Source organism: Canis lupus, chromosome 22 (genome assembly GCF_048164855.1).
Source record: "Canis lupus baileyi chromosome 22, mCanLup2.hap1, whole genome shotgun sequence".
NCBI classification, from domain to species: domain Eukaryota; kingdom Metazoa; phylum Chordata; class Mammalia; order Carnivora; family Canidae; genus Canis; species Canis lupus.
The window spans coordinates 3115140-3135675 of record NC_132859.1 but is presented as its reverse complement, the minus strand read 5'-3'; the positions used below and the strand labels follow the sequence as shown (position 1 = coordinate 3135675).

The following is a 20536-nucleotide window of genomic DNA, read 5'->3' as shown; positions in this document are numbered from 1 at the left end:
CATGCTTTTAAGATTTAGTACAATGCAGGCTATCACAGAAAATACCCATTACCAAACTCATGAGTTCTGTGGCTCTGTTGAGACAACACGTATTTGTCACCTTAAGTCTGGGGTTTTCAACCCACCAGAATCTAACTGGCTGCCCAGTGGCATCTCCTGGAGAGATCTAAAACTTCTCTCACGCCCTGGCCACACCCCAGACCAATTAGGTCGGAATCTCTGAGGGGGACACACGCAACAACTCCATATCCCAGGCGATTCCGAAGTGCAGCAGAGGCTGGAACCACAGGCCCTGAGAGGTACCGGATACAAGTCTCCACATCCAGGGATAAGCTCCTGTGAGCTTAAAAAAAGCACATGGCCTTGAAACTCTGGCACTGGCGGTAATTTCCAAGAATGCTCATTTGTGAATATACACCGATGTTCAATTCCGCGTCGGCAAGGAATAAAAATAGGCACTTGATTAATAAATGCGTTCACTGTTCTCCCTTTTAATTGGGCGTAAGTCAGCATCGTTGATATCTAAGTACGAAAAACAATCTGAGCAGGCTGTGACATGGTCACATATTCTGACCAGGATATGGAATAGGCAAAACAGAATTGGACAAAAAATGTTTTCACAAATTCCACATTTACCTTACCCGGGTAGGTAAGATATTATTATTATTATTATTATTATTATTATTATTATTATTATTATTATTATTATTTCTGAGTGACTTTGCTACCTGAAGTCAGGAGTGTACTCTTGCATCGCTTGGGATTCTCAGATGAAAGGCCTAGATGCTGACCATTTTTTCTTATTTGCAAATCTGGAATAAGAGTGCATCTTCTTAAGTTTTAAAGAGGCCCTATGCTGTTTGGTTATTCTTCTCATGTAGCCCCAGCCCTCCTATTCTCCTCCTTTACAGAGGAAACTGGTGCTTTTGTTTTGGTGCAGGTCTATTCTATGCTCTCTGGGGTAAGAATTAGCCCACAGACAACACTTACTTCTGCGGGCTGAAGATTCTTCAGACACAAGCAGCAGAGAATTTTAATAACATGCAAAACACTGCAATTAAGCAGGTCTTACTGATAGTGTGATTTTAACGAGTGAAACCTCCATATTCAGAGCTGAATAAAATAAACACACGTCTAACCAACATGGAAATTCTGGAAAGTGATATTAAATGAATTCAAGAAGTCTAAAGTTCTTTTAAAGAATGTAAGAGTTTGTCCTTTTCCATTTCAAGGCACCATACGGTTGTAGTAATCTTTTCTAAAGCACACCAGAAAAAAAAGTAAAATAAAATAAAAAAAAATAAAGCACACCAGGATTCTCAGCAGAAGTGGCCTTTTCCTCCTCAGTCTCAGGAAGGAATGTGTTATGGGTATTCTTTTGTTCTCCAAGGCAAAAACCTAAGTGAAGGAAAGAAGAGGGTCTGCAGCCGGAGAACCGATGCATCCAACGGCAAAAAGACTAAAAGCCAAACTCGGAGTGCAAAAATAATGAAACAGTAAAGGGTTCTTATCTCCCCTATTGAGTGAGTAACGTCATTCAGTAGTGGTTCACTGAGCACCTACTATAATGCATGCAACGCACTGGGGAGAGAAGTCAGAAAAGTCTCTGTTCTCCTGGAACACAGAAGGAATGGGGAGGGAGACAGAAATCAAACTGGTTTTCAGGAAACTGTTCTATCATAACAGTGATAATGCAGTGAGGCGGCCGTGCTGGGGGACAGGACGGCCTAAACCAGGGGCCCGACCTAGTCTGGGAAGTCAGACTTCCGCTTCGCTGCAGAAGGAACCTTTACTCTGGGGTCTGAAGGATGAGTTGAAAGCTAGACGAGTGAAGAAGTGAAGTTGTGGGAGCGAGGAATGCAAAGGTCAGCACAGCTGGGGCATAATGAGGGAGGGGGAGGACAAGTTGAGGCTGGCGAGGCTGATCTGTCAGTCGGAAGAGGGAGTTCCGCTTCAGGTATGATGAGCCTGGGGGCCCATCTGTGGAGTGATGGGGGAGAGGGTGGACATCTGGGTCGGGACCCTCTAAGCCAGGGTGTGCGGGTGGGAGTCACCAGCGTGTGCACAGGAGCTGAGGTGGAGGGAGGGTGAAACCGCTTCACACCAGGCCACCAGCCTTAACTCTGAAATCAAATTATCTATCCCTTTGACACCCAGGGCTTGCAAAATATAAAGTATCGCAGGTCCATTGGGATGACTTTCCATTTATACAATATAAACGGACAAACTGCAGTTTTTTAACCTCTGTTTTGATGGATGTGAAATAGGAAGTTTTTGTGACCACTAATGCAATCACTAATAATCACTAATAATCATTACTGTGGGTCCAAGAAAAAAAAAAAAAAAAAAAAAAACCTGGATCTTTTGTGCAACTAAATAATCACGTTGCCCTGAAAGAACCCTGAATCTACTCACGGAAAGATATTTCATCCTCCCATCAATCTCTGTGCATACATGAGGCACAGAGTAGAAAACGACAATTGGGAAAATGAGGGAGCAGGGGAAAATTAATTATAATTATGGAAATGCAGCTTAAAGAACAAAGGCTTAAATTTGTAACACAGGTCTAAGGGGAAATAATTCTCATAAGCAGCCATTTAAAATGTGAGAAGTCTGCAAATCTGAAGGAAACGTTGACTGTTTATTAGACGTGTTATTTCTTCTTTCCAATTTAGTAATCAGAAAATTGGTATTCCCAAGCATAAAGGAATAAAACAAGCAAGGGCCTTTCTGCCTGGCTGGACTCCCAGTGGCCATGGTTGAGGAGAAAGAGCTGGAGTCCAACAGCAAAGGCCTGCCGGGTCTCACTTCTCAGCACCAGGCCCGTGGCTTCTAACAACTAAAGCTTGACCGTTGTTGCTGCTCACGCACCTGGGCTTCCCAAACATCCAGACCTTCTATTGGCCGCTTTGCACTCTACCTGGATCTTCTCATCCCCTCGGTCCTTACAGAATGTGAGTGGCCTCGACATAGAAAACATGACCAGCAAGATCACAGAGGACTCAGCTCCCCAGAGAAATCTCCCCGTCGTTGGATTCCGGGATGGGGGAAAAGAGACTAACACGTCTCGGCGGGGACGCTCGTGGTTCTAGATCGTCGCTTGGCTCTGGTCAACCCAGTGACATAACCTTGCACAAAAAGCAAGCACAGTGAACACCAGAACCTTGGGGGAAGTTCGGTCACCCTAATTCAAAATCTTAGCGGGCAAGAACCAGAGTGGAGTGTCTCTGGGAGGGGGGGGTCCAAGGAGAATTATCAGGGGCTGGGGGATGGCATGGCATCCAGTCGAAGTCCCCTTCGCAGCCCCCTATGACGTGCAGAGCCGAGAGCCTGGAGAGGCAGGATGGCAGTCCGAGGAAGGAAATCGGAGGCAGTACCCTCACCCCCCGAGACACGCAGGGGAAGAGCTGCCAAAGAGTGAGTCCGGTTTCTTGAGGCTTGTGGGAGTCGCCCCTATAACAGGGTGAGAAGGGGCAAGGGAAACCACAGCCAGGAGGTCTGGGGAAGGCAGGCGGTAACTTCAGGACCCCCCTCCTCCTCCTCAGCCTGCAGCAGTCTGCGTGGAGATCTAAGGGCAGGGGCTGGGCAGCGTCCTCAGGGCAAGGCAAGCCAGGCCTCAGCCAGAGGGAATCAGGAAGGGACCAGGGGTGGGGCTGGGGGGGGGGGGGGGGGCTCGCTGAAGGAGCCCCTGGTGAGGAGCCAGGTGAAATTCAACACTCACAGAGGATGGACCCAGAGGGGCTCTTGATCACCGCACACCCACTGCCCCACAAGCCAGGTGCCAGGAACTTTGCTTCCCCATCTCTCATCCATCTCGGCCCAAATCTAAGGAGCTGAGCCTCAACCCTTCTTCAAGGGGAGGATGTTCAGAGCCGAGTCATGCGAACCTCCACCCTCAGGCCTGTGTTGGGGGTTCAGGAAGGAGACGGGACATAAAGGAGTTTGAGATTAATGTTTTAAATTGGATTACAGGGCAGCCCCAGTGGCTCAGCGGTTGAGCATCTGCCTTTGGCTCAGGGCGTGATCCTGCAGTCCTGGGATGGAGTCCGGCATCGGGCTCCCTGCATGGGGCCTGCTTCACCCTCTGCCTGGGTCTCCACCTCTCTCTGTGTGTCTCTAATGAATAAATAAATAAATAAATAAATAAATAAATAAATAAATAGGATTAGAGGGCAGCCCGAGTGGCTCAGCGGTTTAGCGCCAGCTTCAGCCCAGGGTGTGATCCTGGAGACCTGGGATCAAGTCCCTCATCGGGCTCCCTGCATGGAGCCTGCTACTCCCTCTGCCTGTGTCTCTGCCCACCCCCCTCTCTCTCAAATAAATAAATAAAATCTATAAATAAGGGATCCCTGGGTGGCGCAGCGGTTTGGCGCCTGCCTTTGGCCCAGGGCGCGATCCTGGAGACCCGGGATCGAATCCCACGTCGAGCTCCCGGTGCATGGAGCCTGCTTCTCCCTCTGCCTGTGTCTCTGCCTCTCTCTCTCTCTCTCTCTGTGACTATCATAAAAATAAAAAAAGAAAAAAGAAAAAAAAGAAAACAAAGCCATTCCTTAAAAAAAAAAAAAAAAAATCTATAAATAAATAAATAAATAAATAGGATTAGACCTTCAATAACCAAAAAGTAGCCAGAAAGTATAGAATCTGCCAAAGATGTTGCAAAGAGTGCTTTTAAAGGCATCAGTTGGAGAAAAATTCAACAAGTTCTTGTATGTGCTACACTAAGTTGAGAATACCCAATAAACAAGCCGCGGATGAAATGCCCATCATTAAGAAAGACAGAAATTAACCTCACCTTTTAAAATATAAAATAAATAGCATTTCATTGAGAATTTTTTGTAATTCCGAGAAATGAAGGAAGAGCACCTGTTCCCAAAAAGCTATAGAATCATTCTGTTTCATACGAGCTCATATAAAAGGTCATTTCCTTGGTGTTGTAACTAGCACGTAAGTATTTGTAAGGCTGGCTGCAATTGGTCTCAGACAGTGGGAAGAGGGAAGTGCATACATCCAGTGCATTCATCCACAGCAAATTCTCCAATCACCCTCTGTTAAAAGTGGGATGAGGAGAGAAGGTTAAAAATAAAATAAAATGTTTTTAATAAAATAAAATAATAAAATAAAATTTAAAAATTTTTTAAATAAAACAAGCCCTTGGAAAGAACTTGTCCTGAATCACAGCATTTTGCTGACATGACAGCTTGATCCCACGGGGAACAACTCACCCAGAGCAACCCAGCTGGAGGGCAGCACCCATAAGGGGCCACGCCTGGATCAGGCCGCGCCTGCCACCGCCTAGGCCTCCGCTGCCACTGGCATGGCTGCAAGGTGCGCCTGAACACCACAGGCCTGAAAGAAGACCTCACTAGATGCTTTGTGCCTCAGTGGCCATCCTTTAGGGGTAGGGGCGGGGGGAGACATGAGGAGAGGGCTAAAGAGGAATTCACTGGGCAAGGCCGCTTCCAGGATCACTTGTATTACAATTTATAAAATTTATTTTTTTTAAGATTTTATCTATTTATTTATGAGAGATACAAAGAGAGAGAGAGAGAGGCCAAGAAACAGGCAGAGGGAGAAGCAGGCTCCACACAGGGAGCCCGATGTGGGACTCGATCCCGGGTCTCCAGGATCACACCCTGGGCTGAAGGCGGCGCTAAACCTCTGAGCCACCCGGGCTGCCCCAATTTATAAAATTTAAAGCACTCAATACATTTTCTCCCTTACCGTCTACCTTCCTTTTTTTTTCCACCCTCTTTCTCAACTTGTGCTTGCAATTTTTTGCATGCAGTGTTACTCCCCAAGAGATAATACTTTTTTTTTTTTTTTAAGTAATCTCTGTGCCCAATGTGGGGCTTGAACTCATGACCCCAGGATCAAGAGTCGCACGCTCTACCGACTGAGCCAGCCAGGTGCTCTCAGGAGATGATGCTTTTGATCTTAATGATGCTCACAAAACTTGACCGTCGCTGCATTGAGTAATTCTATGCGTACTCGTATTTTCTGGACCTGGAAGATGTTTATACAATTGTTGGATGGAAAAAGCGTCATTTGCCTCAGCAATGAAACTAATATAAGATCTAGTAATGCCCCAAACCCCTAAAGCTGCTGCTGAAGTCGTAGCATGTTAATAAAACAGCCTCATTAACGAGAACCATAATTCATTCCTGGCATTCTTCCTTCTTTTTCCAGGAAAGATGGAATTCCGTGTAAGGGGAGGGAACTTCTCCACTCTGCTTTTTTGAATATAATGACGTTTGTCCTGAAAGCTCTCCTCTCAGTCCTAATTCCTGGTCTCTCCATGGTCAAGGGAACTCAGGAGCACCTGTAGGTGCGTGCACACACGTGTGCACACACGTGTATACACACACACCCCTCCTCCCAAAAGAGAAATATAACTTTCTTCTTTTTTTTTTTTTAAGATTTTATTTATTTATTCATGGGAGACAGAGAGAGAGGGGCAGAGTCACAGGCAGAGGGAGAAGCAGGCTCCATGCAGGGAACCCGACATGGGACTCGATCCCAGGAACCCAGGATCACGCCCTGGGCCGGAGGCAGACGCTCAACCCCAGAGCCCCCAGGGGTCCCGGGAAACATAACTTTCTGCCAGTGCAAAGCTAACTACAAACTTTACAGTCAAAAGAGCATCTTACTGTGTCTTGATCACCATCTTGCCAGCCTTACCTTCCCACATCCCGGCCTGTAGGACACTCGCATTCACCACATACCCGTCCTGACGTCTGACTACACGGAGACCTCAAGCGTTACTGCTAGTGGGAACTCTGGAAGCTGGCCAAACCCTCGTTTTGGAGAGAGAGAGAGAAACTGAGGCTCCCCAAAGGTGACAAAGGCAACACAAGTTAGTAGTGAAAATAGGAATAGAACTAGTCTCCAGGATCCCACCCGAGCCCACCTTCTCTTACAACTAATAGTCGAGTCTCTAAATTCACGTCACTGAGTAGGCCTCTGGCCACGAAAAGGAGGGTAGGTGAAAAGTAACCCATTAAATTAATTAACTAAATTAATTAGTTGCATTAGAGGGTTGCTTGAGGCAAAGTGAAAGTACATATAAGGCACTTTTTGAGAAGACATATTACGCACTTAATAATAAGAGAACTGTCACCTTATCCCTAGGTAGCAAGAGAGACTCCTAATAGAGTCCAAAACCTTTCGACTGTAGATTTGTGATGGTCATTCAGAAACATTCAATATAACATCATAGCAACAGAAATAAATTTCAATATAAGCTGAAATGATACCATAATAACTTAAAGGAAAGCAATTAATAATTCTTTCCAACATCACAAGTATAATGGTGCATGAAAACAAAAATTAAGTCACCTCTCAATTTATTCTCTTAAGGGACTCAAATGTGTGGAAAACCTTATGTGCAAAATATATATACATATATATATATTGCAAATACACTGATTATTGGTTTAAGAATCTGTCTCAGGGGCGCCCGGGTGGCTCAGCAGTTGAGCATCTGCCTTGGGCCCAGGCCGTGACCCCGGGGTCCCGGGATCGAGTCCCGCGTCGGGCTCCCTGCATGGAGCCTGCTTCTCCCTCTGCCTGGGTCTCTCATGAATAAATACATAAGGATCTGTTTCAGGTCAGAAAAAAAAAAATGCCACAATTCACTACAACCAAGAGAAACAGCAGACAGTGAAGGCAATTTTCAAATAAGAATATTTCATGCACGTACAGTCTATTAAAACATGTTAGAGGCCCCTGACTGGCTCAGTTGGTAGAGCATGTGACTCTCGATCTCAGGGTTATAAATTTGAGCCGCACATTGGGTGTAGAGGTTGCTTTAAAATAAAATCTTAAAAACAAACAAACAAGATTCATACTACACAAATACCAAGTGAATAAATGCCAAGCAAAAAAAAAAAAAAAAAAACTCAGCAATGGGCTTCTTCGGCAAAAACACAATCCCTTTTGGATCAACAGATTCCCTAAAAATCTGGGCAAAGGACGGAGGAGTGGGAAACGAGAAAACACAGCTTTTTGTAATTCCTATCAGGGTTCCTCTCATCACTGAACACAGAATTATGTCGATTTAACTGGGTCATTTTTGTCAGCTAATTTAGATCATTTCCTAACTTTCCCAGCTATTTCGTTCCTACCATTAGGATTGTTGCAAAGATGAAAGAGAAGATAAAACACTGAACAAAAACAGACTCTTAGCAGTGTTTTCCTTTGGGTTGTGGGATTGTGGGTAATGAGAACATATCACCCTCCATACTCAGAAAATGAGGCTATAAGTATGCTTTAGGAACTGTGAAACAACATACAAGGGCTACCTTTTTTTTTTTTTTTTTTTTACTTTTATTGGCCCATTGTAGCCCAAATAGTCCTCTTTTTAATGTAGTTCTTTTCTCCTGGAGCTACTGATTAAAACTGTATGTAAAGGACAGCCCGGGGGATCCCTGGGTGGCGCAGCGGTTTGGCGCCTGCCTTTGGCCCAGGGCGCGATCCTGGAGACCCGGGATCGAATCCCACGTCGGGCTCCCGGTGCATGGAGCCTGCTTCTCCCTCTGCCTGTGTCTCTGCCTCTCTCTCTCTCTCTGTGACTATCATAAATAAATAAAAATTTTTAAAAATTTTAAAAAATAATAAAAAATAAATAAATAAATAAAGGGCAGCCCGGGTGGCTCAGCGGTTTAGCGCTACCTTCAGCCCAGGGTGTGATCCTGGAGACCCGGGATCAAGTCTCGCGTCGGGCTCCCTGCATGGAGCCTGCTTCTCTCTGTCTGTCTCTCTCTCTTTCTCTGTGTCTCTCATGAATAAATAAATAAAATCTTAATTAAAAAAAAAAAAAACTACATGTAAAGAGTGACCAGCACCATTTACACAGTAAAGTCTACATAGTCCAAGTCTATTATCTTGCGGAGGAAGTGGGGTGGTTTTTTTTTTTTTCCTGTTTATAATGGAAGAGATTTTCTTTGTTTTGATTGATTTGGTTATATAAGAAAAGTTATCAACATAGACAAGGAGAAGCCAAGCTAGTGGACAAAACGCCTCCAAATGCTCATCCCGTATTCCAGAAGCCCCCTTCCAGAAGATATCTGACATCTCTGACCCAACGTGGTGTCCTGCCTTCGCTCTCGTCTCAGGCACGTTCTGAAATCCTCTACAAAGATGTTATCACTAGAGCTCCCCTGGCCTCCCAAGTCTCCCTTAAGTCAAACAGGTTCCTGTCTTGATATTCCTGTTTGCAGAGGTAAGTAAAGAGGAAGAGTAGAGGCCTCACTCTTTACAGAATTACACATCCTTAGGCGTAGAAATCCATAATACTACCTGAGCTCCGTAAAGCTTTTGCTTTCTTGTAAATGAATAACATCACGATTCTAATGGGCTTTAGTGCTTTTAACCTTGGGAAGATCTGGTATCTCTAATTCCTTCCAGAAGAATCCTAAAAATGCGAGCAACCAAACCATATTTTAGGTGTTGTACTGCCCCCTTGTGTATCTCGTGTTCAGCAAAAAGGCAGCTCACAGAACACCGTGATCTTAACTCTCAGAAGTGCTTCAGTAGGATCTCAGGTAATAGGACTAGAGACAACCTCGAAATCATCAAGACCAGCATGTGCACTTCGCAAGGAGAGAACGGAGCTCTTGAACGATGGTATTGGGGACGCCCGGGGGGCTCAGCAGTTGGGTGTCTGCCTTCGGCTCAGGGCGTGACCCTGGGGTCCTGGGATCGAGTCCTGCATCGGGCTCCCTGCATGGAGCCTGCTTCTCTCTCTGCCTGTGTCTCTGCCTCTCTCTCTGTGTCTCTCAGGAATAAATAAAATAAATAATAAATAAATAAAATCTTCAAAAAAAAAAAATTTTTTTTTTAAATTTAAAAAGGATGGTACTTGGGATCCCTGGGTGGTGCAGCGGTTTAGCGCCTGCCTTTGGCCCAGGGCGCGATCCCGGAGACCCGGGATCAAATCCCACGTCGGGCTCCCGGTGCATGGAGCCTGCTTCTCCCTCTGCCTGTGTCTCTGCCTCTCTCTCAATCTCTCTGTGACTATCATAAATAAATAAAAATTTAAAAATAATAATAATAATAATAATAATAATAATAATAATAATAATAATAAAAAGGATGGTACCAGTTGCTCCAGACCACAGCCTGGCTAGTTAGTAGAGGAGCAAATACTGCTGGACAGGACTTTAGCCTGTGATAGAACTTTTAGCCTCCGTTTCTCTCTTGCAATGGGGATGAGCAGACTGGGAGGAGAGAAACGATGGGGTTTGGGGGTTCGAAAAGATCAGAGTTTGAAATTTAGCTCCCGCTTCACGACGTCGCGGAGCCTCCGCTTCCTCTGCACGAAACAGGATAAATAATGGGCATCGCGATGGTGTCAGAGAATGCAGGCCGCCGGGTTCGTCAAGGCCGCGGCCCGAGATGGCAACCTGCTAAGCGACAACACGACTGTAAAAAATGCGTAGAAAATGGTGTTTAGGTCGTTGTAGCTTTTGAGATCTCCGGACGAGGCTGTGGAGGCCTTTGAATCTGCACTTTGTCTCGTCGGGCACAAGGCAAGACTTGAAAAAAAAATAAAGCTAGTTTTCCTGACGCCTGGTTTCCTCAGCCATCATATCTATTCCTTCTTATTACAAATACAGAGCCGTAGCGGAAAAGACCCCACGGCACCTCCGTGACAGGTGCGGCAGCGAGCAGGAGCCGCGCGTGCAGTTCCCAGGAGCCCGGCGACAGCTCAGGGCCACCCTGAGGGTCACAGCCCCGCCGCCCTTGGCCGAGGAGACGCCGGGCCTGGGCCCCGACCTTGCCGGGGTTACCTGGGTCCACGCGGGCAGGTCACCTGGCCCCGCTCCCGTCCCGGGGAGGGACCTGGAGGTGAGGGGCCCCTCACCTGGTGATGCCCGAGGGCCGGGGAGCCGGACGCAGAGAACGAACACAAACACACGTCGTGTCCTTCCATAAGGCAGGTCAGGCCACGTTCCTCTTAAACGTAATGTAAAGCGGTAGTAAAGCGCGGGACTGTCACCACTGTCACCGACTGGGAGGCAACAGTAACCGGGGAGGGTCAGAGGCCCGGCTGGCGGGATGGGGACGCGGCCCACCGAGCCCGGGGCTCCCCCTGGGCCCCACGCAGCCCGCGGCCCCTGCTGGAGAGGGCCCCCGACACCCCGGGCCCCCGCACAGCCTGGGCTCCTAAATGCCACTCGGGGCACAGCAGGACTGCCGAGGCCCCCAGCCCTGGCCCGGTCACTGGGCCAGCACGTGGCGGCGGGGACGGTGGCCGTCCCGAGCGGGCCCGGGGACACCGAGCTGAGCCCGCGTGAGGCCCTGGAGGGGGCAGCCGCTTACGGCCGCGGGGCTCCAGGGCAGCTTGGCCACCAGCGAGGTCCCTGAAGCCCGGGGTCCCGCCGACGGCCCCGCTGGCCACACGGCGCCGTGGGAGGCGGGACAGGACCCCAGGTCCCCGAGGCACGAGAGGCCGCTCACCGTGAAACACGCTGTTGTCCACCAGGAAATGCCGCCGGTACTGCACGCGGCTCCTTCCCTCCGCGTCCCAGTAGCTCATGGTCGGGGGGCGTCCGGCACAGCATCAACGCCGAGTCTGTCGGGGAAACGATGCGACAAACATGAAGACGGTGGCAGCCGCACGCTCGGGGCCCAGGTCGCGCGGGGCCGGTCTCCCAGCGCTCCGGGGCGCACGGGCCGCTCGCAAGCTGTCCACACGCGGCCCCCAACCCCCGGCCTCAGGAGTCTCCCACAAGCCTCCCCGGGGGGCAGGAGGTCACTTCAGACGCCAAAACCGTAGCTTTGGCCAACGAACGGCACCCTTCGGGCCTCGGGGACTGCTGTCCCGGGGCCTCCCGGCGGGGAGTACGTTTCGGGCCTGGTCTACACGCTCCGGGCCTCACCCCCGGGCGGCCAGGACCCAAACCGGCCAAGGCCCGAACGTCTCAGGAATCTGGAGCGGACCCTCATTCTCCGTTCCCGAGTTCTGTCCCCGCACCCCCCGGGCAGCCTCCACCATCAACCCCCAGGAGCCTCAGAAACCCGGACGGTGTCCAGGGAGCCACGGGTAGGCCGGCCACAGTCCCGGAGCCTGCTCCCTCTTCCCGCTGCACTGGCCGTTCAGGACCACTGAGGCCTAGGTGGGCCCTCAGGGAACCCGCGGGGGTGAGTAGAACTGGTCACAGGCCTCGAGCAGGGTGCATGAGCAGCGGTGTCCAGCCCTGGCCACGGCTTGCCCCGCCCCGGGGAACCGCAACGCTAGCTAGGGCAGGGGCTGGAAAGGCCGCGATCGGAGCTGATGGATGAGACGCCTCCAGAAGCTGGTGTGCGTGACCCTGAGCAAGGCCCCCGTTGTTCACGGGATCTGGCTAAGGCAACTCTGCAGAACGCCAGCTTCTCTTCCTCACAGAGTAAGGCCGGGCAACCCCACGCAGGGCTGGCAGGGAGGAAGACCCACAGCTGGGGAACGAGTCGTTATCGGTCCTCCTGGAACAATCTAGAGTCTTGCAAAGATACTCCAGGATGAAGTCGGACACTTGGTGACAAAAACTACCGCTCGGAGCTTTGTCTGTTCATCAGTGGAACAACTGGTGAGGGCTCCTGAAGCTCTGGCCTGGGCTCCTCCTGGGCTCAAAGGCTCATGCTGAAGCCCCTCCGACGGCAATGCTACCGGACTCCAGCTACCTCACCTTTCTTCGGGCTCCATGCCTCACCTCCCGGGTCCTCCGGCCTCCTCCCCACCCGGCTAAGTCAGGCTGTCACTCCTACCCCCTCAGGCTAACGATGAGTCCCACTACTCTCAAGTTAAAATCACCCACGGGTCCAGCTGTAAGAGACGACAGCAGGCAACTGGTTACTGCAGACAATATCCCCTCCTACCCAGTGCTCAATATTACACACAGATCTTCCTTAAGAAAGTATTTTTAGTTAATGTGAGTAAGGTAGTTGTATGTGCTCATTAATTTTTTTAAAGTCATCACTGAAAATCATCAAAAATCCTTAAACATTTAAACACCCCTCTTATAAATTAATAATAAATAAATAAAAATAAAACACAATAACCATGTAAATTTTAAATAAATAAATAAATAGATAGATAAATAAATAAATAAATAAATAAATAAATAAATAAATAGATAGATAGAGATCCCTCTTCCCTCATTCATGTCCCTCTCGTGGAATGACCCCTTTGTTTGGTGGGTATCATTCCAGTTCTTTTTCTACGCATTTACATATATATATGTAAGTAAATATGTATATAAAATACCTACACATACGTGCAATTTTAAAGATATCTATGTGTTTTTTTTTTTTAAATATCTATTCAAGAGAGTGTGCATGCACAAGCAGGAATAGGGACAGAGAATCTCAAGCAGACTCCCACTGAGCACAGAGCCTGACACAGGCCTCGATCCCACGCCCTGAGATCATGACCTGAGCCGCAATCAAGAGTCAGACGCTCAGCTGACTGAGCCAGCCAGGCACCTCAAAGACATCTATATTTTTTTTTAATAGTACCTTTTAGCATGAATTGGAAATAATTTCTGTATTATCAGTAGTACCTATTGCCTATAAAATTGTATTGATTTTTCATATTAGAAATATTTGGGGTTACACGGGATAAAAGAGAACCCTGTTTCTATTCACGCTCATTTTTTCTTGCTCACTTGATCTTACGGTTTACCTTTGTCGTTCTTTCTTTTGCCCCCTTGTTTCATTCTCAATCCAGGGAAGGTTAGTGGAATCAGAAGATGAAAGAATAATGTGCATTTGTGTATCGTGAGCAAAACATAAGAACATACCTGACTCTCACTTGCCTTCCTCTAAGGGTAGCAACCAGACTTGAAGTCACATCTTCGTATTCCAAACCCAAGATTCTAGCCATGACAGGCTAGAAGGAATTAGGCTATTCCATACTATGGTGGGTTTGTTTTGGGGTTTTTTAAGATTTATTTATATGAGAGACAGAGAGAGGAGAGAGAGTGACAGAGGGTGCATGCATGCAAGCAGAGGGGAAGGGCAGAGGGAGAGGAAGAGAGAATTTTCAGCAGACTCCCCCACGGAGCACAGAGCCCACCTCGGGGCTCAATCCCATGACCCTAAAATCATGCGCTGAGCTGAAATCAGAGTCATGTGCTTAACGGACTGAGCCACCCAGATGCCCTAATATGGTGGGTTATAAATATGTCCTATAGGGCAGCCCTGGTGGCTTAGAGGTTTAGCCGCCTTCAGCCCAGGGCGTGATCCTGGGGACCCGGTATCAAGTCCCTCATCAGGCTCCCTGCATGGAGCCTGCTTCTCCCTCTGCCTGTGTCTGCCTCTCTCTCTCTCTCTCTCTGTGTCTCTCATGAATAAATAAATAAAATCTTAAATAAATAAATAAATAAATAAATAAATAAATAAATAAATAAATAAATCCTATAAATCCTTGTACATTCCTCCCACCCTTCAAATGGTGGAATCTAAGGGGAATCTAATTCTCCTTCCTTTGAATATGGGCTGGACTCAGTGGCTCATTTCTAACAAAATCAGTCGTAATTGATGCTATGAGTCTTCCAAAACGAGATCATACAAAGGATACAGCTTCTGTCTGGCTCCCTATCTCTCTCAGGACACTCACCCTGATGTAAGGAAGCCCGGATACGAGTGTTCCAACTGATAGCACCAGCTAGGCCCTCAGCCAACACCCAACACCGACCAGAGACATGTGAGTGAATGAATCTATAGGCCACTCTATCCTATCTCCAGTCTTCACGTCTTCTAGATGAAGCTCTGGATACAGAGGGAAAGAGATAAGCCATCCTCTTTGTACCTCATCTATATTTCTGACACACAGAAACAATGAAAGACAATAACTATTGTTGCCTCAGACACGAAGATTTGGGCTAATTTGGTTACAAAGCAATAGATAATGAACACAGGTGACATCCTTGGATACGTTCAGTGAGGAGTGAGACCTTCGACTCTTTGAGGACAGAAATGCAAACTCACACAGATGTATGTAATACTGAGACACCTGAGTTCTGGTCCTCGATGGACCCACCTTTCCAACTTCCAGATCTTTTTGTTCACACTGTAATTGTTGACCTTTTCTTTTAAGAGCTGGTTAAAATACCACTGCCTTCCTGGGGCGCCTGGCCGGTTCAGTCAGTGAAGCATACAACTCTTGATCTCGGGGGCATGAGTTCAAGCCCCATGTTGGATGTAGAGATTACTTAAAAAAAAAATCCTAAAAAAAAAAAAAATGATACCACCTTCCTGAAATTTCACTAGGGTCTCACCCTCCCATTTACCTAAAACTGTCTCATGCTCTGAACTACCATAATCCTACACACCAATTATTGATTATCTGCTCTGTATCAGGAACTGCGATAAGGCTTTAACATCATGGGTCTCAACCTTGACTACACATTAAAGCCAATCGCTTAAAAAATAATTAATAAATAAAAATAAATAAATAAAACCAATCGCTTGGGAACCCATAGAATCCTGGCTCCCAGGCCGCACCCCAGACCACTCTTTATGGATATTGTCTCTACTCCTTGAAGAAACTCCTCTGGGTGGGTAGTTTTAGGAAAAGGAGGTTCAGAGAATGTAAACAGCTGAGCTAGAGCACAAAGGTATTAAGTAATTGAGCCCTATGGCTTCCAGGCTGTACGCCTCCCTACTTTGCTTCATTGCTTTCACGTCCTACCTCTCTCTCCTGGCATCTGCTTGCTGCTGGAGGGCAACGGAAGACTGTATGCTGCCTCTCAGTGCCAGCCCTCAGCCCTGCACACGCTGCAGGCCCTTAGAAAACGTCAGTGGCGCCTCCCTTATATGCCCCATTTCCTGGATTCCTGTCCTTTGGAGACCGAAGGAAGGGCTCTCTCTGGCCTCCAGAATCAGAGCAAATGATTTCAAAATTCAGAGATGATGGAGGTGGAGACTAATGGAATTAGTAGGACTGGGGCAGGGAGAGAGTTGGGCGATAAACCCAATCTCGGCTTCCACCAGATTTAGGTGATCCCAAGGCCCAGTGCTCACTAAGGGGAAGTCACTGAAAGGAACCTCAGAAATCGCCTAAGCTAAACTTGTCCTGGTGAAGCCAGAAAAAAATCCGAGGCCCCAAAAGGATGCATACCTTGCAATGCATCCTTTACATAAAGCTGGTGGGAAACCCGGCGTCAGGAGTCTCAAGGCGGGGATCCCTTGAGTACTTCATGGTCCCATTTGTGTGAACACAATGCATAAAAATATCTACTAGAACATACTTTTCATTGATTTTTCAAAAAAAATACCAATGTAGATTACATTAGAGATGTGCTTCCATCGCACCATGTACTCAATTTGAAGTGGTGTGGCCAATATCCAAGTAAAAGCAGAGATGCTTAAAAATTGATTCAATTTTTTTTTAAAGTTGCACGTCGGGCTCCATGCAGGGAGCCCGACGTGCGACTCGATCCCGGGACCCCAGGATCACACCCTGGGCCGAAGGCAGGCGCTAAACCCCCACGAGCTACCCAAGGATCCTGATTCAATTTTCTTTTCAGACTTATAAAACACTCATTGCCCTCCACCTCAGGTCTACGGAATATACATGTTCTTATAGAACATATAGATCCCCAATCCTTGAAATGATTCACAAAATTGATAACAGTGACTAAGAAACATTATATGGGGAAGTAACTCATTGTTATTAAAACTAGCTTCAGATTCTGCCTCCAAAGCAAGGTCAATACATTTTTTTTTTTTTTTTAGTGGATGGTAAAGTTATAGGAAATGCTATATAAATGCATGTATCTTTAACAATTTATTTTTATCCATTTTTAGAGCTTGAAACACACAGAAAAGCTCAAAAAACATAGATAGTGATATCACTCACCCCCTCAGAGACAACTGCCATGGACACCGTGGCCTATTTTCTTTTTTTAAAACACAAATCAGGAGCGCCTGGGTGGCTCAGACAGGTAAGCATCCGCCTTCAGCTCAGGTCATGATCCTGGGGTCCTAGGGATCCAGCCCTACATCAAACTCTCTGCTCAGCAAGGAGCCTGTTTCTCCCTCTCCCTCTCTGACCCCTGCTCCTGTGCTCTCTCTTTCTGTCTCTCAAATAAATTAATTAAATTAAAATAAAACACACAGACATCTGGGTGGCTCAGCGGTTTAGCACCTGCCTTCGGCCCAGGGCATGATCCTGGAGACCCGGAATCGAGTCCTGTGTCGGGCTCCCTGCATGGAGCCTGCTTCTCCCTCTGCCTGGGTCTCTGACTCCCTCTCTCTGTCTCTCATGAATAAATAAATAAAATCTTTAAAAAATAAAATAAAACACAAATCAGATCCTACTATTTTGCAGTCTACTTTTTATTTAGTAACTTACTAATAGATCATGATGCTCAAGCCATATCCACATATTTCTGTAAAATAAATATAATTTGAAAAAGAAATTGTAACCAACTCTGCTCAAAGACTCCATACTCCAAAAAACTCAGCAAGAAATAGGAGGCAGCCGTAAGAAATGGGAAGAACCCACGTACGCATGCAGAGGCGAGTCAAAGGCCAGATGGATTATAAGTACCCACAAAGTTTAAGTGCCCCAAAGTTTTGTTGGATGATCAGTCACTTTTATAATCGCTCTACGTGTGTTTATTTTTGCCATTTTATCTGTAGGTTCGTGACTCAAACGGCCAATGTCAAACTATAGGGCGGCTGGAAAGCTACGGCTGTAGGATACCGCCACCAGCGAAAACATTAGAAACGCCAGGGCGACACCTGTAAGAAAAGCAGGAAGTATATTCAGTAACAAGCAAAGATGTTTAGAAACGGTTTTAGCACCTACAAGGGAAAAAGAAATCCTTCACACAAACAACTGCTTCACTAAAGTCTCCTAAGACAAAGCTCCAGGGCGGCCGGCATCTGCTGGCTGCCATGCCCCCCCCCCCCAGCTCTCCTCCAGGACACCCCACCATGTCCACAGATTAGCTGGTGTCAGGCTTAGCCCCTGACTCGGGGGACCATGTGGCTTAGGGCCGTCAGGTGGGAGCTGCATCCTCCAGGCCCGAGACAGGAGGTGCGCACCTTTCCGGACCACGGAGAGTCAGGCATAGGCTTCTGCTTGGGCCGCTGCGAAGAAGAAACTTTTCTGTGGGACTTGAAGTTGTGAGGCCTCGAAACCTAAAGTTCCTGGCACCCATCCCGTCACTAGAGGGTCTTGTAAGGCTGGATCCCACCCAGGGGAATGGAAAGAAACTCTAAGTCCTATTGATGCCATTTAGGTCACACCTGAAGCTGGATCTACCCCTGCCCTTTTTTAGTTAAACGAGACGGGATATTCCCCTTTTTTGTTTAGTTGTGTTCAGGCCACGTTGAGTTGAGCTTTCTGTCACTTGCAACCAAGGAGCCTTGACTGGCGAAGTCTGTCGGCAAAGCAAAATGGAAAGAGACCCCGCCTGGCAGCCGCAAGCACACTATTCCAGTTTCATCCCCGATCCAGGGGTGACCCTGGGCAAGTTCTTTTTGACGGGTCCTGAGCTTCAAAATACAATTCTGTGTTTTCTTAAGATTTCCTTAGAGAGGGATCCCTGGGTGGCGCAGGGGTTTAGCGCCTGCCTTTGGCCCAGGGCGCGATCCTGGAGACCTGGGATTGAATCCCACGTCGGGCTCCCGGTGCATGGAGCCTGCTTCTCCCTCTGCCTGTGTCTCTGCCTCTCTCTCTCTCTATCTGTGACTATCATAAATAAATTTTAAAAATTAAAAAAAAAAAAAAAAAAGATTTCCTTAGAGACATACCCCGTGCAAGGCCTTTGTCCTGGTAGAAAAGGACTCCCCACACACCCCTTGAAGGTATATGAGGCAGAGCAAAATCTGAAACTTCTTCTTCAGCTTCCACATTCCCTTAGTGGCTTTCCAATGCGAGGCGAACCTGTATCGCTGCTTTAACATGGATTTTATGAAACGCTACAGATCTACTCAGGTCACTCGGATGGCTTAATAACAGATGACTCTTCGAGTTCACAGGCGGAAATCAGAGTTCTAACACTGTGCTAAGGGAATCAGAGGAAACGGGAAAACCTTTAAAAGTACTTTGCGACTAGGGGTGGTGGAAGGGGAGGTTGGCGGAGGGTGGGGGTGACTGGGTGATGGGCACTGAGGGGGGCACTTGACGGGATGAGCACTGGGTGTTATTCCATATGTTGGCAAATTGAACACCAATAAAAAATAAATTTATTAAAAAAAAGAAGATAAAGTATAGGAATGCAATAAATAAATAAATAAATAAATAAATAAATAAATAAATAAAAGTACTCTGCAGGGTGGAGGTGCACATGTACACATACATAGGCAAACACATACGTATATGATTTTTAGACTTTTTAAATTCCAGTAGAGTTAACACGCAGTATTTAGTTATGGGTCTATAACGTGGTGCCTCGAGTCCACGTATTGCTCAGTGCTCATCAAGGTTACATGTGCTCTCCATCCCCATCACCTGTTTCACTCATCTCCCCACCCACCCCAGCCCCTCTGGTAACCAGCAGTTGGTTCTCTTAATAGCTAACAGTAGGGTTTTTTGTTTGTCTCTTTAATTCTCTGATCATCTATTTCTTAAGTCCTCTTTTTTTTTAAGATTTTAATTATTTATCAGAGACACAGAGAGAGAGAGAGAGAGAGAGAGAGGTAGAGGGAGAAGCAGGCTCCACGCAGGGAGCCCGATGTCGGACTCGATCCCGGGTCTCCAGGATCACACTCTGGGTCAAAGGCGGTGCTAAACCGCTGGGCCACCCGGGCTGCCCATGTTTCTTAAGTCCTACATCGGAGTGGAATCATATAGCATCTGTCTTTCTCTCACTGGCTTATTTCACTTAGTATCATACTCTGTAGCTTCATCCATGTCGTTGCTTTTCTTTTTTTTCCTCCGTTAAGGAGAGGGATTTGCCTACCACATGCTGACTACTACCCCTACCTCTTCACCCACTGCAACCACTACCACCACAGCCCCTTCTCCTTTGGCAACCCCTCTGCATAAGAGCTGCCACCGTTCCCACTCTCATTCCTCCCGTTCTCTCTTAGTGATAGATTATTTGCAAATCACTTTATGGTCTACATAATATGTATACAGCGCCTTTTTAAAAAAGCGGACACCCATTAGGGCAGCCGGGTGGCTCAGCCGGTTAATCATCCAGCTCTTGCTTTCAGCTCGGGTCATGATCTCAGGGTCCTGGGACGGATCCCCACAGCCAGCTCCGTGCTCAGTGCACTGTCCACTCTCTCCTTCTCTAAAGTAAATAAATATTTTAAAAATAATAAAATTGAAAAAAAAAACTGACACTTGGAATAGCCCTCTGAGTTATGGATTATTAAGCATGAGTTCAAAGAGGTAAATAGGGGGGATCCCTGGGTGGCGCAGCGGTTTAGCGCCTGCCTTTGGCCCAGGCCGCGATCCTGGAGACCCGGGATCAAATCCCACGTCGGGCTCCTGGTGCATGGAGCCTGCTTCTCCCTCTGCCTGTGTCTCTGCCTCTCTCTCTCTCTCTCTCTCTCTCACTGTGTGCCTATCATAAATAAATTTTTTAAAAAA

At 47.3% G+C, this 20536-nt stretch overlaps 1 protein-coding gene across 5 annotated transcripts in view; it reads right to left on the bottom strand.

The window, feature by feature from the left end:
* PLCH1 (phospholipase C eta 1) overlaps positions 1–20536 on the bottom strand; it is a 203346-nt gene that overhangs the window by 158271 nt on the left and 24539 nt on the right. For all 5 annotated transcript variants that reach the window (XM_072792195.1, XM_072792194.1, XM_072792197.1 and 2 more), the window contains one exon: positions 11461–11575. In XM_072792195.1, the coding sequence (XP_072648296.1) occupies positions 11461–11539 (79 nt within the window). In that variant the 5' untranslated portion in view covers positions 11540–11575. The remainder of the gene's footprint in view (positions 1–11460; positions 11576–20536) is intronic.